The following is a 21,353-nucleotide window of genomic DNA, read 5'->3' as shown; positions in this document are numbered from 1 at the left end:
TTTTTTTTTTACTTAATTTAACTCACTTCATTTGAATAAATTGAAAAGGAAAATCTGACAGAAGCAAAGCATGAGATTTCCAGTGGAAACGTTGACACGATAACATCAGTATCTGATTCCATCCTCATTAGGTTGCATTGTGACCTTTCCCCCTGACACCCCCCCCACACACACACACACACACACACACTAAAACCTTCTCTCAACCGTCGATTTCTCTGGATGGGACCAGGATGCACCGGGGTGCTGAACCCCCCGGCGGCTAGAGGCTTTGACGGGGACAATGATCTATTGACAGACAGATAGAGGGAGGGAGGTGGGGCCATGCTGGATCTGCATGTCTTGTGACAGAGCAGGGGTGGGATGGAGTAGTGTGTGTGTGGTGTAAACAGTGGATGGTGGGAGGGCTCTTATGGGAGTGTGCGCTCTGGGAATGTGGGTGTGACGGGGGGGCAGAGAGAGGGGGCGTGTCACTTTATTTTGGAGAGGTTGCAGCTGTTGCCGATTGGACGGCGTGGGATTCCACCCGTGCAGCAGAATGTCAGTCCCGTGCTCACTGCTCCTGCTTCCATTTGATCTTCTGCACGTCCGTTACTTTTGACATTTCCAGGCATCAGAGGCGGAGCCACTTTTCATGATTGTAACAGAGTACATCAAGTGTCAAAGTGTTACGTTATTGAGTACCACTGCAAATCATTTTGCCGTGTCTCCTTTTTACTTGACCAACTTTGCACATTTTTATTTTTGCCATAAAGTTAAATCTCAACACATATTTTTCCTTATCTATTAATTTCCTGCCATCTTTGCCTCTCTAACTATGCTGCCACCACCAGTGACTTCAGTGTGTAGTGTGTAGTGTGTATTGGATCAGCCTGTCGTGTGCAGTGAGCAGAGCAGAGCAGAGCCAGTGCAGCTGGCCGGAGGGAGGATGAATTCAATATCAGCTTGCGTAACACCCAGCTGCCCAGCTGCCTTCACTTTAACAGCATTTTTCGGGGCACTTTTATTCATCGCTGTGTGTAAATCACTGCGTTTTTATTTTGGGAGGATCAGGTTCAGACAGAGAGAAATGAGAGAAGGGGACAGAAAAGAGGGGATCCCTATGGATTGACAGGTTTAGGGTTAAGACCGTATAGGACATGTAGGCCCTTGAAAGGGAAACTTTGGAATTACGACGACGTTTCCTTCACCAGAGATGGGAGGATCAGGATGCTATATCTCGCTGTGGGTCTGTGGCTATCCGTCAGCTCATTGGGCTCTGAGTGGGTATGTCATGTTCACGGCAATTATCGAGTTCCCAAGCCGGCCCCCTCCCCCCTTTCTCAGGGCCACAACGAGGCAGCCCATTGGTCAGCAGGCTTTGGCTCAATATTGGCATATTTGGCATACTGTCGTGTCTGATGTCGCTCTAGGCATCTGGGCAGGCTATCAAGAAAGTCTCATGTCTCTTCTTAAAGGAGAATTTCGGTTTTTTTGAACATGCAGCCCTCTCCTCACATTAATTATGATCTGACGACTCACCCAGTGATCTCCGCGGCGTTTCTGGCCGTCCTAGCGTTGTTTTGAGATCAATAGCGTCCAAGTCAGTTGTAAAATGGAGCTGATTTGGGGCCAAGTGTGAGCCTGTCTTTACTGCATCTAAATAGCTATTTTTACTCCCGTTTTCGCCAAATATCGTCAGAATCTGATCCCTCAAGAAGCACCACAGTGATATTTCGCCAAAGGCTGTTTCCTGGAGTCCCACAGGGATCAAATTACCTCAAACGTGATCTCAGTCACCAAGTCTCGTGAAGTCCCGCGATACTTTCCTGCTGACTGGCCAAGTACAGGCAGGACGCTTTGCGGTGGTGGTTTTAGCGTAACCTATGTGGGGTTTGGCGTAACCTATGTTGGATTCGAAATAACGAAGGTTATGCCAAACCCCACATAGGTTACGCTAAAACCACCACCGCAAAGCGTCCTGCCTGTACTTGGCCAGTCAGCAGGAAAGTATCGCGGGACTTCACGAGACTTGGTGACTGAGATCACGTTTGAGGTAATTTGATCCCTGTGGGACTCCAGGAAACAGCCTTTGGCGAAATATCACTGTTTGCAGTTTGAAGTGAATATTACAGGCACCTGACTAACATTTTAATGACTATAATGTACAAGCCTTATGGTGCAACATCACTTTCAAATGTTAGATGTTTATTTCTTATTTGCTTATTTCAATTAAATGCTCGAGCCTAAACATGTACTCTAACAGTGTGTTCAAATCGAGGCCGTTTCATTTGTGTTCCTACAGTAAATACACTGAGCATGGCACTAATGCTGCAAGGGCTAAAGCAAGGGCTTTATTGTAAGGTGATTGGATAAACACATCCACTGAATCTGCCTAGTGCCTACACTATATGTGTGTTCTGTAAACATTGAGGTTATTAGATGCTGTGTGAAGTTTAATATTTTGGGGTAGTGATGTTTTTTGTAACCAGTCAGTATTCTCCCTTGGAAGAGAATTTTCGGAACGTCTTCCTCATCCTATCTCCATTTATATATGGTTCACTCCAGGCCCATTTCATTAAATACACACCCTTCATGAGTAGGGTTGTAACAATACGCGCATTCATACCGAACCATTTAAGCTTTATGTTCAATAACCAATCTCTCACTGCTGAACAGTGTCAGTCTTCAGATATCATGGTAAACAAAAAAACTGAGATGAAATAGACGAAAGGTGTAAAAAAAAAAAAACGTCGTAAATTGAAATCAAATATTAAACTAGACTGAAAATAATAAAATAAGTCAAATAAATGAAAATAATAAAATAAGTCAAATAAATAAAAATTAAATTGTATTTTTGACTCAAGGAAATTTCTCCGGCATTTCTACTTTTTTGCTGTATTGAAAATGTACCAAACCGTAACACCACTGTGTCGTAGGGAACCAAAGCGTGAATTTAGTGAAGCGTTACAGCGTTACAGCCCTATTCATGAGCGTTGGGTTACATTAGGAAGGAAGTCTTACTTGTACGTGTTAGATCATCCCTCAGAAAGGAAGCGTTAAATATTGTTGCTGGATATCTTACAGATTTAAATTGGAGCACTGGGAGAAAGTAGCCATAATATGTGCCAAGACTCACACATTAGAGACCACAACATTTTGACAAGTGGGGTCGTGCGAGTTTCACTTATGCGCTGGTTTTGGTCACGTTTCACAAAGCAACATTTCAACTGGGCCACAATCTATCAACAAAAGCCACGTTGGTTCTTGGTTGGAGCAGTCATTTGCTTCACTGTTCAGGAAGTTGGTGCAGGCAATTACTTCCTGTCAGGGTGAAACTCATTGGTTAAGGATGAGCCATTGCATGTCTGGCCCAGTTTGTGTTATTACTTTCCACCCTGGAGGAAATGGAAAATGGCTGTCGAGTCCCATCCACCCCGCACAGTTTTAGTTGGTCACTAAAATAAATCTAAACATCTGGGTTTATACTGTCATGATGTTAGTCGGCTTTGGTCAACTTCTACATGTCACAGACATAGATGATGCCTGTGACTGTCCAGCGGTGGCATTAAGACTTTATCATTGTCTGCCATTTTGACAGACAGGTTCTGTCATAACCTATTATTAGCTGTGGCATTAAAATAACAGACGGCCTTCACATTTTTCTGTCATTGTAAAAAAAAAAAAAAAATCTGACAATGACAAAATATTCTGCTAATGCCATCACTGTGCCTGCCATTGTTATAGGTGACAGGACTAATTTATCTGCTTTCCCCCGTGTACCTGGAGAGCCGGTTTGAATTGAAACAGACACAGCACAGCGCCGTATCCAATCCACTGTCTCTCTGTATGTCACTCCACTTATCTAAACCATCCGTTTAAGTGGCATTTGACCTGAATGAGCAGCAGCTTAACGGAGCGTGTGGAAAAACCTCCCCAAACCCGGTCTATCTATCCCACCATATTGAGCTAACAGCAGAGGAGAAGAGGAGGGGAGAGAGGGCGTCGCCCATAAACATCAGTGGAGCGGTTGTCAAATCAAGTGACCAGCGAGGTCTTGAAGACAATAACAGCAGTGGGATCTCTCTCTCTCTCTCTCTCTCTCTCTCTCTCTCTGTGTCTGGTCTCTCTCTCTCTCTCTCTCTCTCTCTCTCTCTCTCTCTCTCTCTCTCTCTCTCTCTCTCTCTCTCTCTCTCTCTCTCTCTGTCTCTCTCCCTCCCAAGTCTAGGCACCATCTGTTTGAGCTACCATAAGCCCCGCCCCTCTCTAAATACGCCCCCAGCTTATCCTCCGCTGCTACAACTACAGCCATGCTGCAAAGGACGCTGGGAAATGCAGTCTGTGTCGACTCTTTCGCACCCTCCTCTGCTCTTTGTATATTCATCAACCAGCACTTAGCTTACGTTTGTTTATGGCTCATCTCTTTATTGACCCCGTCCCGCCCTTGGCACGACGACAAGGCGCCGTTGAGAAAGTCGGCCATGTTGGATGTTATTAGGATCTCGTAGCCAGGAAGTGTTTATTGTCCCGGAGATGGACGGAGAGAGTAAACTACCTCGGTCCCACCCGGTCATGTCCCGGACGCACGGATGTAACTGCTCTGACTGTCCTCCTACTCTTTGTTTGCTCCACACATTGGAGTGTGTTTGTGTTATAAGTCGATAAGTGTTGTGTGTGGTTGTTGATAGTGCTGCTGCCTCTGTGTGTTTACAATGGGATCAGAGTGCACCCAACAAAATACTGCTGTTAGGACACTGTCACGAAAATGACTTTTGCACAGTGACTCACTCCCACAACTGTTTAGTTCGTCTCCCTTCCCAGATACTGCACATGTGTATGGCCAGCGTGGGAGAATGGACATTTCTCCTGTGATATTGGCCATAATATTTACTCATCACCGCCAGAAAAAAAAGAAATACGCCCACCAACAGATTACATGACATAATAACTATTACTTCTCAGTACTTTTTTAACGTTAACATGTTAGAGTACACTGATGTGTAAAGTAAGTTTCCATCAGTGAAGATTGTTTTAGCACATAATCCTACCTGAGCAACTATTATTCAACAGCACATTGATACCAAATAAAACAGCAGCTGACAAAACCAGTGCACAATATAAGGTGAAAAGAGACATGACCATGCTAATGACCTGATGATTGTGTTGTTGATATACCTTATTCACACAAATCACTGCTCATGTGTTGCTGCTACACCTGACTTTGCAAAATATTGTCGTCTTGTGTGTCTTGTCTGCTCACCTTAAAAAAGGAGATCCATATTTCTAACCTCTCCTCTCCTCTTCCTCAGGTGAGAGTCTGAGCGGAGCAGAGGCAGAGTGAGCGCGGCAGCCGGAGCAGGCATGAGTGCGGACGGCCATCAGGAGGTGGTGACCACCCCTCCCCCGCCCGGCGGAGGCACCAAGGAGCGCTACTTCGACCGGGTCAACGTCAACGACCCCGAGTACCTGAGAGCCAGGAACATGTCCCCCGACCTCCGGCAGGACTTCAACGTGCTGGAGCAGAAGAAACGCGTCACACAGATCCTGCAGAGCCCCGTAAGTTACAGGAGGGGGAGGGAGTCATGGCCAGGCAATGTCCGCTTATAGTTCTATACAGATATATCACACAGATGCTGCAGCGTCCTGAATGTTCAAAGAAAGGTGAAGTGTCCTCAAGTTGAATCAGACTTGTTGGTGAGAGAGAGAAAATGCTCGCCTTTTAAAAACCATCCTGATAACATGATGTCACATCTTTGTTTCTCTCTGGACTCCAAGCCACTAACATTGATTTCAGTGGGCGGGGGTACTTGCCTTGACAGACAACTCCTTCAGCCAATCAGCATCCACCAAGTCCAATCCAAATCCACTCAAAAGAACGTTGAAAAAGTATTTTCCGCTGAGAAGCTCGGCTGGTGCATACTCTTGTTCTTTTGTTCATTTGTTGTTATTGGGTCTAATTCTGCAATAACTGCACTTATGGCTGTTTACTCTACTAACATGAATGTTACCGCTCGTAGCTTCGGGAGCCGCCATTATTGTTTTTCCGGTGGCATCCCTGATTGGCCGGTTACGTTGTCAACTAGGAGGCAGGTCCCTGATTGGCCCGGGTACATTCTAATTTCTGGAAATCACTGGGAGAGTCCAGACTGATCTGTAGAAGGAAACAGAATGTGTGTTCACATGATCAGTCTGGTTTTACCAGGCTAGGGAAGTATTGCTAATTACAATTTGAATCGATTATTGAGATCATGCAAGAGCTTATGAACTTTCTCTTGTGGCGGTTACTATTTCTCAACCCAGTGAGTTTCGGAGAAGTTCCAACTGTGTGTGTGTGTGTGTGTGTGTGTGTGTGTATGTGTGTGTGTGTGTGTGTGTGTGTGCGCGCGCTAGGGCTGCACAATTAATCGCATTTTCATCATCATCGCAATATGAACATGCGCAATAAACACATCGCAAAGACTGCCTGAAACGCAATGAATAACAAAAGTGGTTTTATTTACATGTGTCATGCATTCCCACTCAACATCTGATCATTTTGTCTTGTGTTGTAAATCCAGCGTACACCTTTCCCTTGCAACAGTGCGCTCCGCCCCTCTGCCAAAGCCCAAACACGCTGTGTGTAGTTCCAGCTAGAGTCAGTGTGTATTTCATTTCTTTATTCAGTGGGCATAGGCTATGTTTGGGGTCTATGTTAGCATTATTAAAGCAGAAAGACATAGGAACTGTATAGCTAATATGCATACTTTAATATTTGTTTATTTATCGCAAGTCATATCGTCATCGCTATATTGAACAATGTTATCGCACATCGCAGATGTTCCTCATATCGTGCAGGCCTAGTGCGCGCGCATGTGTGTGTGTGTGCATGTGTGTGTGCATGTCTGTGCGTGTGTGTGTGTTTGTGTGTGTGTGCAGTGACAGATGTTGTGACAGTAACCACAGGAGCACAGCAGTCACCAGCTTGTTAAAAGCTAATATAATCACGGCCCACCACACACTCCCTGCAGCTCCCCCCAGCCTCCTCTGTGCCAGCCTCTCCTCTGTGCCAGCCTCCTCTGGGCCACCCTCCTCTGGGCCAGCCTTTCCTCTGTGCCAGCCTCCTCTGGGCCAGCCTCTCCTCTGTGCCAACCTCTCCTCTGGGCCATCCTCCTCTGTGCCAGCCTCTCCTCTGGGCCAGCCTCTCCTCTGGGCCAACCTCTCCTCTGTGCCAGCCTCTCCTCTGTGCCAGCCTCTCCTCTGGGCCAACCTCTCCTCTGTGCCAGCCTCTCCTCTGTGCCAGCCTCTCCTCTGGGCCAACCTCTCCTCTAAGCCAGCCTCTCCTCTGGGCCAACCTCTCCTCTGTGCCAGCCTCTCCTCTGGGCCAGCCTCTCCTCTGTGTCTCCTCTGTGCCAGCCTCTCCTCTGTGCCAGCCTCTCCTCTGTGCCAGCCTCTCCTCTGTGCCAGCCTCTCCTCTGTGCCAGCCTCTCCTCTGAGCCAGCCTCTCCTCTGGACCAGCCTCTCCTCTGGTCCAGCCTCTCCTCTGAGCCAGCCTCTCCTCTGTGCCAGCCTCTCCTCTGTGCCAGCCTCTCCTCTGTGCCAGCTGCTCTCATGTCGGGTCAGGTTCTGCTGAAGTAAACAGTCTCCAGCTAGCGGCCATGTTTCAGCCAATAGAAGTCATGCAGTTGTTTGATTCTTGTTCCCTGAGGTCGGGATGTTTGAGAACCGGACTTGGCCAAGGTGCTGGAGGAACAATTAAGGGTTTGCTCCCCACGCACGCTAAAAATGTGCTCAATTATGGTTCTGTTAAATGTCAGAGGTGCAGGAAAGGTCACAGAGAAAGAAAATGCTGTGAGGTTTGAACTGTTTGCCTGAAAGACCGCTGGTCACATAACTGCCAGAATGTCCATTGGTGCTTTGCTTTTATCCAAAGACATTTACAAGTAACATAACTGTATATGTTTATAGAATCCATAGCCATCCATAATCCATAACCAAAATGGGTCGATTAGAATGTACGATTAGAAATTTGAAAATAATTCTGGCCTGTTATTGGCTGACTGGTTCACGCTGTCAGGCAATACCTCACCAACTTTTCTTCCATTCTGCCCATTTTCTAGCTCTCCCCAATCCATTATCCCTTGTCTCAGTCGATAACATGCATCTTATCATCGGGGGAAATTGATTCGTCAGTCGATCAAGAATATTGAACTGTCCGTTTCTGCCAAGTTCAACTGACTTAACTCGACTTCTGCATGTGCATCATTCTTTCTCTCTTCTACTCATCCAGTTGCACGAATCAAACTGCTGTAACGCCGGTGCCCTTTGAGCGGTTACGTCACCTCGTATGGCCCCGCACACTATGGGAGTATTTACTCTGCAGTATTTACCCAAGGCAGGTCTGTGACTGAAGTGCACCTTACTGTTGACTGTGTGTGTGTGTGCGTGCGTGCGTGCGTGCGTGTGTGTGTGTGTGTGTGTGTGTGTGTGTGTGTGTGTGTGTGTGTGCGCGCGTGTGTGTGCGCGTGCGTGTGCGTGTGTGTGTGTGTGTCTGTGTGTAAAGTTTTATTTCAAAGTACTTTGAAGAAGTGGGGACATCATGGGCTGTTTTACAGGCAGTGTTCGACAGGGATTGATTTATAGCTCAGTTATGTTCGGTAAAGGAAATGGTCAGATGTTGCTTTGGCTTTGACTTAATATGATTGAATGTTCCTCACAAGCAGAGTAACATAAGCTTGTGTGTGTGTGTGTGTGTGTGTGTGTGTGTGTGTGTGTGTGTGTGCGTGTGCACGTGTGCACGTGTGTGTGTGTGCGCGTGTGCACATGCGCGTGTGTGATTGATATTGTGTCGTGGCCGTGGCGGTTTGGCCTGGTCTTTTTTTAAGCCTTTAATGTGAGCAGCATTCTGCACATGCCCAGTGTGGTTTTCTTGGCGCGCTTTTCCCCAGATGTCTGGAGGCCAGGAGCACTGTGCTGCTGCTGCAGGTTCACACTTGATACTGTGTGTGTGTGTGTGTGTGTGTGTGTGTGGGGAGGGGGGGGGCTTACAGTTGTAGTGTGAATGAACTACAATATAGTTGTAGCCATTCTATTCTGTCCCCATCGTTGCTCCACCCCCTCTGCTGATCTGGGGAGAGTCGTAGATAGGGCTGGGTATCGAGTTTCGATACTTACTTGGCACCGAAATGAAATCATCGATACTAAGGGGTATCGAAATCTCCCTTGTCAAACGATACCAATTTTTGATACCAAAACAAAACAGCGTCATTGAGCCTATAAGCATGCGACATGCTTGCACGCCGCGCTCTAATACGGCTGGTGATTTGCTGTCATGTAGAGGCATGCAGGAAACGTTACGCCCACTTTAGCCGGTGTGTGTTTGTTGTGAGCCAGGCGTGCGGTGCGGATATAGTATACAAGAAGTTAGCCACTCAAGCTAGTCCTATCCTGGAGTACCATATGGCGAAGATGATGAAAAGCAGGGAAAGAAACAGAAACAACAAGCACTGGTTTCCACAGACAAGAGAAATAATCGAGAGGTGGGTCAGCTTACCGCAAGTTGTTGTTGATGTTAGCGGTTATCAGATCCCTCAGTCTGACAAATCCATGCATCTAGCTGTGAGTTGTAGGCAGCTAGCATTAGATCGTTTAATTAATTGGCGCCGTAACGTTATGCGCAAGCGGGCATTGTGTATTTTTAGCAACTCGTTAACAAACGCTGATGTCATGATAGTTTGTTGAACGTAAATGCGATTCATTTATATTGATAGGCTAGTCAGTGAATGCATGAAGTGGAGCTGTCTCGTCAGATTTGACAAGAATGACGTTATGTTGCAGCAGTGAGCATTAAACACTGATCTGCAATGCTAGCGTTAGATGTTTCCTTAATTAGTATTAACGTTATGTGCAAGCAGGCAGTTATTGCCCATTATGTATTTTTAGCAACTCGTTAACAAACGCCGATGTCATGATAGTTTGTTGAATATAAATGGGATTCACTTTGTGCCATTATTGATAGGCTAGTCAATGCTCAACTAGTCTGAAGTGGATCCATCTCATCAGTTTGGACAAGAATAGAGTTCTGTTGCATCAGTGAGCATTAAACACTGATTTGCAACTCTCTGTTTTGCACTGAAAACTATAGACCAATTATACGCCTACGTCACAATGACAACAAACAGCGTCAGATGCGCAAGACGGAGGCAGAAAGACAGACTCCGCGCAGCCCTGTCAAGTAGTTTTCCAGTGGTCCGAAAACTATTCGAGCAAGACATGTCTTCGTGTTGTACAGTGGGATGCCAGAATCGGAAAGCTATTGTAGCAGAGTATTCGGGTCCGCCTATTCACACTTGGTTAATAAAATAATAAACGATAGAGCCAGGCTGTAACGTTATAACCAGCTTCACCTTTATTCTCCCCACATATCCTGTTCTACGGCAACCGGAGGGAACATACACAGCCTCGCACACACGCAATAGAACACAACACAACACTGAACAGTCTGTTACACTATCAACAAAGCAAGGACTAAAGTTTTACCGAATCCCGTCAACTCATACTGCTTTTAATGCTAACCGTAGGTGTCTTTGGTTGCAAGCCCAAAGAGGAAATCGTTAAAAATGCCCGACTTTGCAGTGCTCGCTCATTTCATATCAGGTATGCTGTAGTAGGCTGCTAGTGACAGCCACATCGCTCGGTTAGTTAACAACCAAGTAACGTTAAATGTCATTATTGAGTTGAACTGATTGGAACGAGGACATCATTAAAAATGCCCGAAATGTAGTGCTCTTCATAATCAGGTAAGCTGCCTGAAACTGTAGGCTGCTCAGCCACATCACTCGGTTAGAACGACCAAGTAACGTTACATAATGTCATTATTGAGTTGTGTGCATTATCAACATAACAATATATCTTTGCAAGTTACAGAATAATTATCTACGCTATCCCCAGTTATAAAGGAATGCACCGTATATGTATTGCTGGCCACTCTAGGCTTGGCGAATTGACAGCGCCAGTGCGTATGGTATGGGTCTGTAAGACGTATCCCATTAACCAACGTTAATTTCGATGCATAACATTGCTTATCACTAGGCGATAAGCTGTGGTAGTAAGCCGAGAACTGCATTTTAAAACTAAAATCTAACTGTGTGTCGCAGATGAGCACAGAGCAGTCCTGACAGCGGCGTCTTTCACACAGCTCTGTCTGTGTCAATGAGCGGCTCCGGGCTTTTTGCCTACACGATGCGCGCGCAGCTCCATGTTGACAAGCTGTATAAGGGGTCTATTGTACTAATTTATTTGTTTTACATTTCCTTCCTTTGTAGTACTCCAATATTTTTTGTAGGGACGGCAATAAGTTTTACTGTTAAATACAGTAGGTTTTATTTTTTTCTGCTGTAAAACTTGCGGGGGGGGGAACTAAAGATTTGTAAAATAATTTCAATGTGTAATGCAGTTTTATTTAAAATGGATTTTTCTAAAAATTGGTATTGAAAAAAGTATCGTTCAGGAACCGGTATCGAAATCCAAGTATCGAAACGGTACCGATATCGAAAAATTTTGAACGATACCCAGCCCTAGTCGTAGACTAGCGCATGCTTCCTCTGATACAGTACATGTGCAGTCTCCAGCCGCTTCTCTTCGCCTGACAGCGAGGGGTTTCACCGGCAGGACGTAGCATGTGGGAGGATCAGGCTATTCCTCCAATTCCCCTTACCCCTGAAAAAGCACCCCAATCGACCAGAGGAGGCGCTAGTGCAGCGACCAGGACATATACCCCATAATCCGGCTTCCCTTCCACAGACAAAAAAAAACTACATTTTGCCATTATACTGACAGATATTGAGAATGCGATATACAATTTGAGATACAATTTTAGTGGGAATGTTTTTTTTGTTTTTGTTTTTTCCCCCCTCCGAAAAATAAGATACAAATTGTTCCTTCATCAAGTAATTGCAGGTTCCTGTGATTTGGATATTGCACTTGGCCAAATTCAGATTTTGATTGTGATTTGATTAATTTTGCAGCCCTATTCCATTCCATGTAGGTGTTCCAGTGCCAGGGCCCTCCTTAATGTTATTGATACACCTGTGTTTACCCTTCTTTGACACATCAAAATGGCTGATGTGATAAGGGGGTCTATTGCATCTGTAGGGAACGCCCGACCAACACGTGGGCTTGAACCTGTGACCCTCATGTTGATGGTGAGGGAATAGCCCACAACACCACCCAGGTATCCGCTCCCTTAAACATAGTTTGGGGGGAGATTAAATAGTGATTTCCTGCACATATTAATTTAAGTTTTAATCTATGTTGCTGGACACCATAGTTTCCTCACTGCTTCATTTAGCACATCACTGCTTGTGTGTGTGTGTGTGTTTTTGTGTGTGTGTGCTTGTGTGTGTGTGTGTGTGTGTGTGTGTGTGTGTGCTTGTGCGTGTGTGCGTGCGTGCGTGCGATGGATGTGGTTTTGAACGTGAGCCAGGCAGCTCTCATTCAGATGGCCTGAAGCACAGCAGCAACAGGTGCATCTCTGTAGTCTCTCCAGCCCTGACCTCCCTCCCTCCCTCCCTCCCTCCCTCCCTCCCTCTCTCTCTCTCTCCCTCTCTCTCTCTCTCTCTCTCTCTCCCTCCCTCTCTCTCTCTCCCTCCCTCCCTCTCTCTCTCTCCCCCTCTCTCTCTCTCTCCCTCCCTCTCTCTCTCTCCCTCCCTCTCTCTCTCTCTCCCTCTCCCTCCCTCCCTCCCTCCCTCTCTCTCTCTCTCTCTCTCTCTCTCTCTCTCTCTCTCTCTCTCATATTCAACTAACACAACAACAGGTGTGTCACCAGCTGAGTATGGCATGTCTCCCTCTCTCCTCTGTCTGGTTTGTTTTGTTTGCAGTGTTTTCTGGCTCTCGCAGCAGCAGCGGCTCTAGATTACATGTTTCTACGCTCAGATGGAAGGCTGTGTTTAAAGTGGGACCAATATAGACAGGGCGGGACTGAAGCAACACAGCTGATTCATGCGCTGTGGTCCATTCATGCAACTGGTTTCACCTTGACAAAGTCTGAGGCTACAGTTTTAACCGTTTATCAGCCGCTCACACCACCACGACCCGGAGTGACATGTTGCCCGCATTGCCATGTGTTGTTCAGGCTCTCGTTTTGATTGGCTTAGCTTCTGCGGTTCTGCTGCAGACAGTGCAGCTACACTGTAGCCATGTAAAGAGATGGAGAGAGGGGGGAATACTGCACACAGATGCAAATAAATACAGTCTCTCAGCTGACACATTAGAGTGTTTGATAAGTGTATGATCTTATCATAGAGACAGTCCGCATGTCTGGGAACGCCCATACAGGCTCTAGGAACGGCCACAATAGACGCTGGGTTAGCCTGGGGGCGGGGTCAGGGTGGGGTAAATTCCCCCGTTCTATCCATTCAGCAAAGTTAGAATTTAGCTGATAGCCCAGCCCAGGCAGACACGATCGGGGATTTAACCACCGCAGTAAACTCACATCTGAGCAGACGTCTTGTGTTCTGCTCTAGAACCCCCAAACATGTAGTTTAGAGCCACAGCACCGTCTTTTGGTGAGTCAGCCGATGAGATATGGGCGGTTTTACCCCACTCGCGCGCCAGCCGTTTAACATTTTGTGGGCATTCCCAGACATGCGGACTGTCTATGACGAGACGTGGCCTCAACCTATAAGATGATAAGAGTGTGTGACACATATGTGTGTTGATGCAGTGGAGGTCATACTGGTGAAAACCTTTGATCATATTCAAACTCAGGATATCCTCTACATCTAGTATTATTGTTGTTATATTTTTTTTTTTTTCTTTCTTTACAAAATCGCTTTTCTTTCAACAGTGCGAAAGTTCTGGAAAATGTATGACAGGAAAAAGTTGTCCTATGAATCGTCACAGTTTAAAACGGAATTGTGATATCCTGTCAAATAATCTCAATTAGGTTTTTTTCCCCAGCCCTAATATACAGCAACATGAATTGTAAAATGTCATTGTAACAATCAAAAGTACAGATCCTGTACAGTCCCAGGCCATGACTGTAATCATCACTTTATTTGCGTGCGTTTCTCAGCTCTTTCGCTGAGACCAGCAGCTGCCTGCATCTCTTCTATGCAGAATGCAGTGATGTTAGCAAACGTAGCTTATAGCATATATTGCATCAATCACTAAACATCAGTGTCTCTGCAAAACTCTTTCTTTAATAAATGAATTGAATTGAATTGTATCACAGCAGTCCATGTCAATGATTAGATGTAGAAGCCAGAAGAAAGTTTTCCCATTGTGTGACATAATCATAAACATAGGCATACTTGAAACTTGATTGTGGTAGATTAAATTGTTGCTTGGAGATCTTCGTGAGATACTGCTCCAAACCGTCAGCACACTTCAGTATTGATATGTACACACACATACACTGTGTATTTATATGTGTATTTATATTATGTACACACACATACACTGGCGCACACTTGAGACTTTATTGTCCAAAGCGTTTGTGCAACAGGTTTCATAGCCCCAGGTGCAGCACTGCAGAAGGGTGGAGTGTCTCAATTCCGGTTTCCCGGTTGAATTTGGCACTGGAAGGTCTCGACACTGTGCTAAATATCACGTGTAAACGACAAGTGTAAGTTACACTTGTCATTTACATTGACACTGTGTAACCTTAGCATCTCCCGGGGTGAGGCACAACTGGTTGCTAAAGACCGTGTCGGTGGAGGAACATTATCGATGCCTAATATGCCCCATAGAGGGTGAAGAAGAGCATAGTAAAAGTAACCGTAGCATTCAGAGACACAGACAGGTTTTCTCTCATTTAGATTGAGTTAAGGGCTTCAGTTCAAATGCCTGAAATGTAAGACCTAACGATCAATGTGTCAATCAAAGCACTGAGGGAATGTATGGAAAATGTCAAGTTTGAAATAAATGAAATACGTTGTTGCTGTAAGTAAACCAGGAAAACACCGTTGCCCCTGACAGGTTAATGCAGCATGTGTGGACCTGCTTTGGTGTTAATGGCAGGCACTCAGTTTACTTGATTATTTAAATTTATATATTATATAATTTATATATTTATTTTTATTTGAGTCTTGTGAGAGGAAGGGATTTTTTTGAAGAGTAAAGTTGGCAGCAGTGTGTTGTGTGCTGGGTAAGATATGACTGTTGAATACCATTCTTAAGAGCTAATGCAATAAAAAGCATGACTGGCAACACTGTACGCAAAGAAGACAAGTATTTTGCACGACATGTTAGGGTTGAAATCAGTTGAAATGCCTGGAGGCGGTTAGCTTTAGTTTTCTAGACACAAAGAGGAGCCTGGAAGAGTGTGAAGTCAGGAGAGATGTTGGTTGTAAATGTAAATCCACGTCTCATGATGACATGCATGGCGCATGAAGACATTACATTTGTTAGTGTTACATTTGGTCTGCGGTTGGGAGCTGGGTTGCCGTGACTCCCTGTGACCCCTCTCAACCACTCGGGTCAGAAGGTTTCAGAAGGTTGAGATTAAATCAGATGAAATTGACTTGGACTTGTACTTCTCACATGCTGCTTCTATGTTCTGCCTCCCTGCTCATCTTAACTGTCTCTCTCTCTCTTGCTCTGTTTACCTTCTCTTCTCCTCTCCCCTTCTCTCCTACTCTCCTCTCCCCTTCTCGCCTACTCTCCTTTCCTCTCCCCTATCTCCCCACTGGAACTGGGCCAATCAGGGACCTGCACTGTAGTAGACAACGTAACCGGCCAATCAGGGCAATCGCTGGCAAAACAGTAACAGCGTCTCCCAAGGCGGTAGTGTAAACACAGCCATAAGTGTAGTTATTTCAGAAATAGACTCTATTATTAGATCTACTATTGCAGAAAACCTTTTCTGCCCTTCTTCCCCGAGTGGATTTGCTTTGGATTTGGCTATGCTGATTGGCTGAAGGAGTTGTCTGTCAAGAAATCGATGTGAGTGGGTGGAAGTCCAGACTGATACATAGAGAGAAACACATTGTGAGAATATGAGATCACATTATCTGGATGGTTTTTACCAGGCTACTTTTTCTCTGTGTCTTCTCCTTTCATCTCCTCTCTCCTCTCCTCTCCTCTCCTCTCCTCTCCTCTCCTCTCCTCTCCTCTCCTCTCCTCTCCTCTCCTCTCCTCTCCTCTCCTCTCTCCTCTCCTCTCCGCTTCTCCCCTTCTCTCCTCCTCTCCTCTCCTCTCCTCTCCTCTCCTCTTCTCCCCTTCTCTCCTCCTCTCCTCTCCTCTCCCCTCCTCTCCTCTCCTCTCCTCTCCTCTCCTCTCTCCTCTCCGCTTCTCCCCTCCTCCTCTCCTCTCCTCTCCTCTCCTCTCCTCTCCTCTCCTCTCCTCTCCTCTCCTCTCCCCTCCCCTCCTCTCCTCTCCTCTCCTCTCCCCTCCTCTCCTCTCCTCTGCTCTCCTCTCCTCTCCGCTTCTCTCCTCCTCTCCTCTCCTCTCCCCTCCTCTCCTCTCCCCTCCTCTCTTCTCCTCTCCTCTCCTCTCCTCTCCGCTTCTCCCCTTCTCTCCTCCTCTCCTCTCCTCTCCTCTCCTCTCCCCTTCTCTCCTCCTCTCATCTCCTCTCCCCTCCTCTCCTCTCCTCTCCCCTTCTCTCCTCCTCTCCTCTCCTCTCCTCTCCCCTTCTCTTCTCCTCTCTCATCTCCTCTCTCCTCTCCTCTCCTCTCCTCTCCCCTTCTCTCCTCTTCTCCTCTCCTCTCCCCTTCTCTTCTCTTCTCCTCTCCTCTCCTCTCCTCTCCTCTTCTCTTCTCCTCTCTCCTCTTCTCCTCTACCCTTTCCTATCTTCTCCTCTGTTCCCTCTCTCCTCTTCCCCTTTCCTCCCCAGCTGACTGTTCATCCATCATCCATAGCCATGATGCAGTGATGATGCCAAGTGGTACATTTACTCACACTGACTCACAGCACTTTTGTGGTTTTCAAAAGAAGCCCCCTCCCCCCCCCCCCCCCTGCCTCTCCGCCCCTCAGTTCCCTGAGAACACAAGTGGATAATTGATGGCCGTTTTGGGCGGGTTTGTGCAGAGAAGCCCCCCTCGTGTGAGGCACATGTCACGGCTGCTCTCCATTAGGTCCTTTTCTTCTTCAGGTCCTCCAGGTCTCGTTTGATAGAACATTAGCGGTTGAGCTCGCTGCAGAGAGCCCCTTTTAAATCCTCCGTCTTCGCTCTCTCTCAGCCCGCTCTGGCCGGCTGTGTTTTTGGTTTGGCATGTTGTTACGAGATCTCTCTCGGGCGCTGAGCTTAGCAAAGCCTCCAGCAGCAGAGCCTCTGGATTAGGATGGAACATATTGAAATGTTGCTAAATCGTCTCTTTAGCTCGTGTGCAGCCGCAAAAACAAAACACAGCCCACAGACTCATCACCGGGTCCTCGTTACTCACAATATAAGCTGTCTGTCGTGTGCCTGTATGCTAGCTTCTCTGTCCACTGTCTACTGTTGGCAGCTGCAGAGACAGTAGTAGTAGTAGTAATATATCACAATTCATTCTTCTGCCCCATGATACATATTGTCACATTTTTGTATTGCGATATTGAATTTCAATAAATCATCCTACCTACAAGTAGAATGCCAGGAACAACAGGTACAGGGATTTGTCTTAAGGGGCGTTCACACCGACCTATTAAAGTTTGTCGCTGGCGTCGAGTTTACATACAAAGTCAATGCAAACGAGCGATTGAGCGTATATTCGCCTGGGAGAATAATCGCTGGGCGTCCGAGCGGCAGAGACAGAGCGACAGGGAGAAAATACGCTCGTCGCTCAAGATGAAATATTCCAACTCGAGCGAAAATACGCTGGCATCAGTCGCTCGCTGTTCAATGGTGATTGGCTGCCGTGTGAGAGCGAGTCAAGGATCACTCTGGCTTGGAACAAACCGCTGGTTTATTGTGTGGCAACAAACCGCATTGACAGGCTGACAGCTGACATGAAGTGAAGTCTGTACTACCGGTATGCAGCTCGCATTAGGAGCACGCTGATAGGCTTAGCTTGTAAACAATGACGGTGGCTCGTAGTGGACAAACAGCATGACATTGCGTAACGTTATATCCCCCACATGTCCGTCATTTCGTGTGCCTGTTGATGAGCGATTTAAACAGAGCGACAGAGCGATTCCAAAGGGTTGACTTGAGCGACAGAGCGAAAAATAAATATCTCGGTGTGAACGCTCCTTTAGTGATTGGTCTAGATTAGGACATATGGTACTGTATATAGTAGTGACACAAGTACTCGCACACACGTCACATGGACGACTCCATACACTCTGATGTGCTCTCTGGACAGTTGAAAGGCACGTGATCGGTCTAAGCATGATCTCTTAAAGACACAGACACATCACATGGTCGACTTCATACACTCTGATGTGCTCTCTAGTCAGTTTAAAGGCACGTGATTGGTCTAAACATGATCTCTTAAAGAGACACACACACATCACATGGTCGACTTCATACACTCTGATGTGCTCTCTGGTCAGTTTAAAGGCACGTGATCGGTCTAAACATGATCTCTTAAAGAGACACACACACATCACATGGTTGACTTCATACACTCTGATGTGCTCCCTGGACAGTTTAAAGGCACGTGATTGGTCTAAACACGATCTCTTAAAGAGACACACACACATCACATGGTCGACTTCATACACTCTGATGTGCTCTCTGGACAGTTTAAAGGCACGTGATTGGTCTAAACATGATCTCTTAAAGAGACACACACACATCACATGGTTGACTTCATACACTCTGATGTGCTCTATAGTCAGTTTAAAGGCACGTGATTGGTCTAAACACGATCTCTTAAAGAGACACACACACATCAGAGGGTCGACTTCATACACTCTGATGTGCTCTATAGTCAGTTTAAAGGCACGTGATCGGTCTAAACATGATCTCTTAAAGAGACACACACACATCACATGGTTGACTTCATACACTCTGATGTGCTCTCTGGACAGTTTAAAGGCACGTGATTGGTCTAAACACGATCTCTTAAAGCGACGTTCGGCTTTTCCTGCATTGCTGTCAGGGTGAACATGTGCATCACTGAGAGCAGGAGGGCACAGAGTTTATGCAGAGCAGGGAGACGTTGCAGCTGGAGTTGGGGACCGATTTCACTGACGCACACACACACACACACACACACACACACACCAGGGTTAGATAGAGGGAATCAATAGTGGTGGACAGGCTGGCAGGCAGGCTCTCTCCTTTGCAACTCCGTCACGTAGGCTGCTTGAAAGAACAGCATTGTCCTGACTTCACTGGGGAGGCTGTCTGAGTGTGTGGCTGAAATTACAGGCCTCACCTGGTCACCGTGTGTGTGTGTGTGTGTGTGTGTGTGTGCGTGTGCGTGCGCGCGCGTGTGTGTGCGTGTGTCCGTCCATGCACGGTCCTCTAAGTGCATGTTCACGCCAAGGCATTTTTGGAGTGGTTTCTTCTAAGCTCTGGAGCGTTTGTTTCTTTACCTCAGTGCAGTTGGCCAGGTGAGGTGAGAACATTGACATTTTGACCTCGGACGGCATCAAATAACGGCACCGAGAACGCCTGAAAATGCACGTTTGTAACGTGAAACCGACAGAAATCAATGGCACAAATGCGTGACCTCTGTGTGTTGGACCAACGCAAAGGAAGAGTAGGCTTGACTGAGTTGAGAGCTTAAGTCACTTAACATGAGGGGGCATGAGCGTGTCCGTCAACAAGCGAACCACCACTGAAGCGGGTGACACACACACACACACACACACACACACACACACACACACACACTTCTTTCATCAGAGCACAAGCAGGGACCGGCAGGATCGGCTTTGCTCCAGCAAAGCTATACAGTAAAGAGTGTTTTCCTTTCCCACGCTCTGCGGCACAATAGCTACAATTATGTCACCTGTCTCTCCAACAATAACTATAACTGCCGCAGAGACAAGGGACTCACAACAAACACAAACTACAATGGTACTCTGATGACATCAGTTGTTGAAGCCGAGCAACTTCCTGAGCTCGTAATGAAGGGTTGAAATGACATAATGTTCATTTTGAAAAGGTTATTTCTTTTGATCCCTGAAGAACACATTACAGGAGCAATATTTCCTAAATATTTCGCCAGGATAGAGCAAAACACATCCATCCTTCATCACAGCTTAGCTAGGAAGTTGTTTGCAATGTCACAATTGTTTTGTTCATATACCCCCCAGGGGTGCTTTAGGGGGTTCCAGGGGGTCCCCAGCAAAAAGGGGTCAGAGAATAACTTCACTATTCACCATCCATAGAGTAACATAATGACAGAATGTTTTGGTCATGGGTTTCATACACTTTCAAACACATAAAAGCAACACATCTTATCAAATGGGGGTCCATGGTCTAATTTGTGTCAGTTTTGGTGTCCTTGACATGAAAAAGGTTTGAGAGCCACTGGCCCAGTGAGTAGAGAGAGACCATCGTTCATAGAGGACTGGAGTTAAAGCCCCCTTTTACGGCAACTGTCTGCCCTGCTGTGGTGTCCTTGAGCAAGACATCGCCCTGTGGAAGTGGTCAAAAAGAGAATTGACCCACGGCGATCAATCCAGTCCCACATCACAAATGGAGTGTCTGAAACACTGTCGGTCTCTTTTGTCAGCTGTGTCAGAATGAGCAGGGCCGAGTTTCTCTACATCATCTTACTTCTTCTTCCATTCAGAGTCAAAGGAGCACATGCCTGGCTTCACTCTAGGACACTAGTCTTGACTGGAAGCACTGGACAGGCTCCACGTCGACTTAATGCACTCAAGACCTCCACAGCTCCACCATGAAATGCAGTGTTGGAGCTCAGCGAAAGCCTTCTTCATGTCTCTGGTTCTGATTTGATCACGCTTCTCCTCCAGTACGTGCAGAGAGATCTGTTTCAGCCGTTGGAAGTGGGAAGCGGTTTGGTCTCTTGGTGATTTTCCTCTGGCAGGAGATACCGGCAGGATATTTGTGTCGGTTTTCACGCGAGAGGCTAAATGTGTTGCAGTTTGACTGTCTTGTGAGTGGGAGTTCGCCTCATCTCTCTCTCTGTTCAGGATGAGGTTTTGACTGCGGCTTGCCTCGAGACTGTGAAGAAAGGCGAAACGGCACGCCACGCGGGCTAAATGTATTTATAGAGTGATTTTCTAGTCTATCGACTACTCAAAGCGCTCAATGAATAGCTCACATTCACACCCATTCACACTCACATACACCGACACCACCGGCGGTGGCCATGCAACGCACTAACCAGCGTCTCGGGAGCAGTTAGGGGTTCAGGGTCTTGCTCAAGGGCACTTCAACACGCTGCCGGGAGGTGATCTTGCGAGGCAGCTGGACTCTCGAGAACGAGATCACGACCATGTGAGAAATCCATCTTGCCATGCTGCCAGATATGCCTTTACTCGACTCCACCAGT

At 46.6% G+C, this 21,353-nt stretch overlaps 1 protein-coding gene across 4 annotated transcripts in view; it reads left to right on the top strand.

The window, feature by feature from the left end:
- The window catches only part of add3a (adducin 3 (gamma) a), a 141,900-nt gene that overhangs the window by 76,717 nt on the left and 43,830 nt on the right, over positions 1-21,353 (top strand). For all 4 annotated transcript variants that reach the window (XM_083656113.1, XM_083656114.1, XM_083656115.1 and 1 more), the window contains exon 2: positions 5,289-5,535. In XM_083656113.1, coding sequence (XP_083512239.1) covers positions 5,341-5,535 — 195 coding nt within the window. In that variant the 5' untranslated portion in view covers positions 5,289-5,340. The remainder of the gene's footprint in view (positions 1-5,288; positions 5,536-21,353) is intronic.

Source organism: Poromitra crassiceps, assembly GCF_964638095.1.
Source record: "Poromitra crassiceps genome assembly, chromosome: 19".
Taxonomy (NCBI): domain Eukaryota; kingdom Metazoa; phylum Chordata; class Actinopteri; order Beryciformes; family Melamphaidae; genus Poromitra; species Poromitra crassiceps.
Note: the sequence above shows the minus strand (reverse complement) of the source record. Positions and strands in the feature narration are given on the sequence as shown.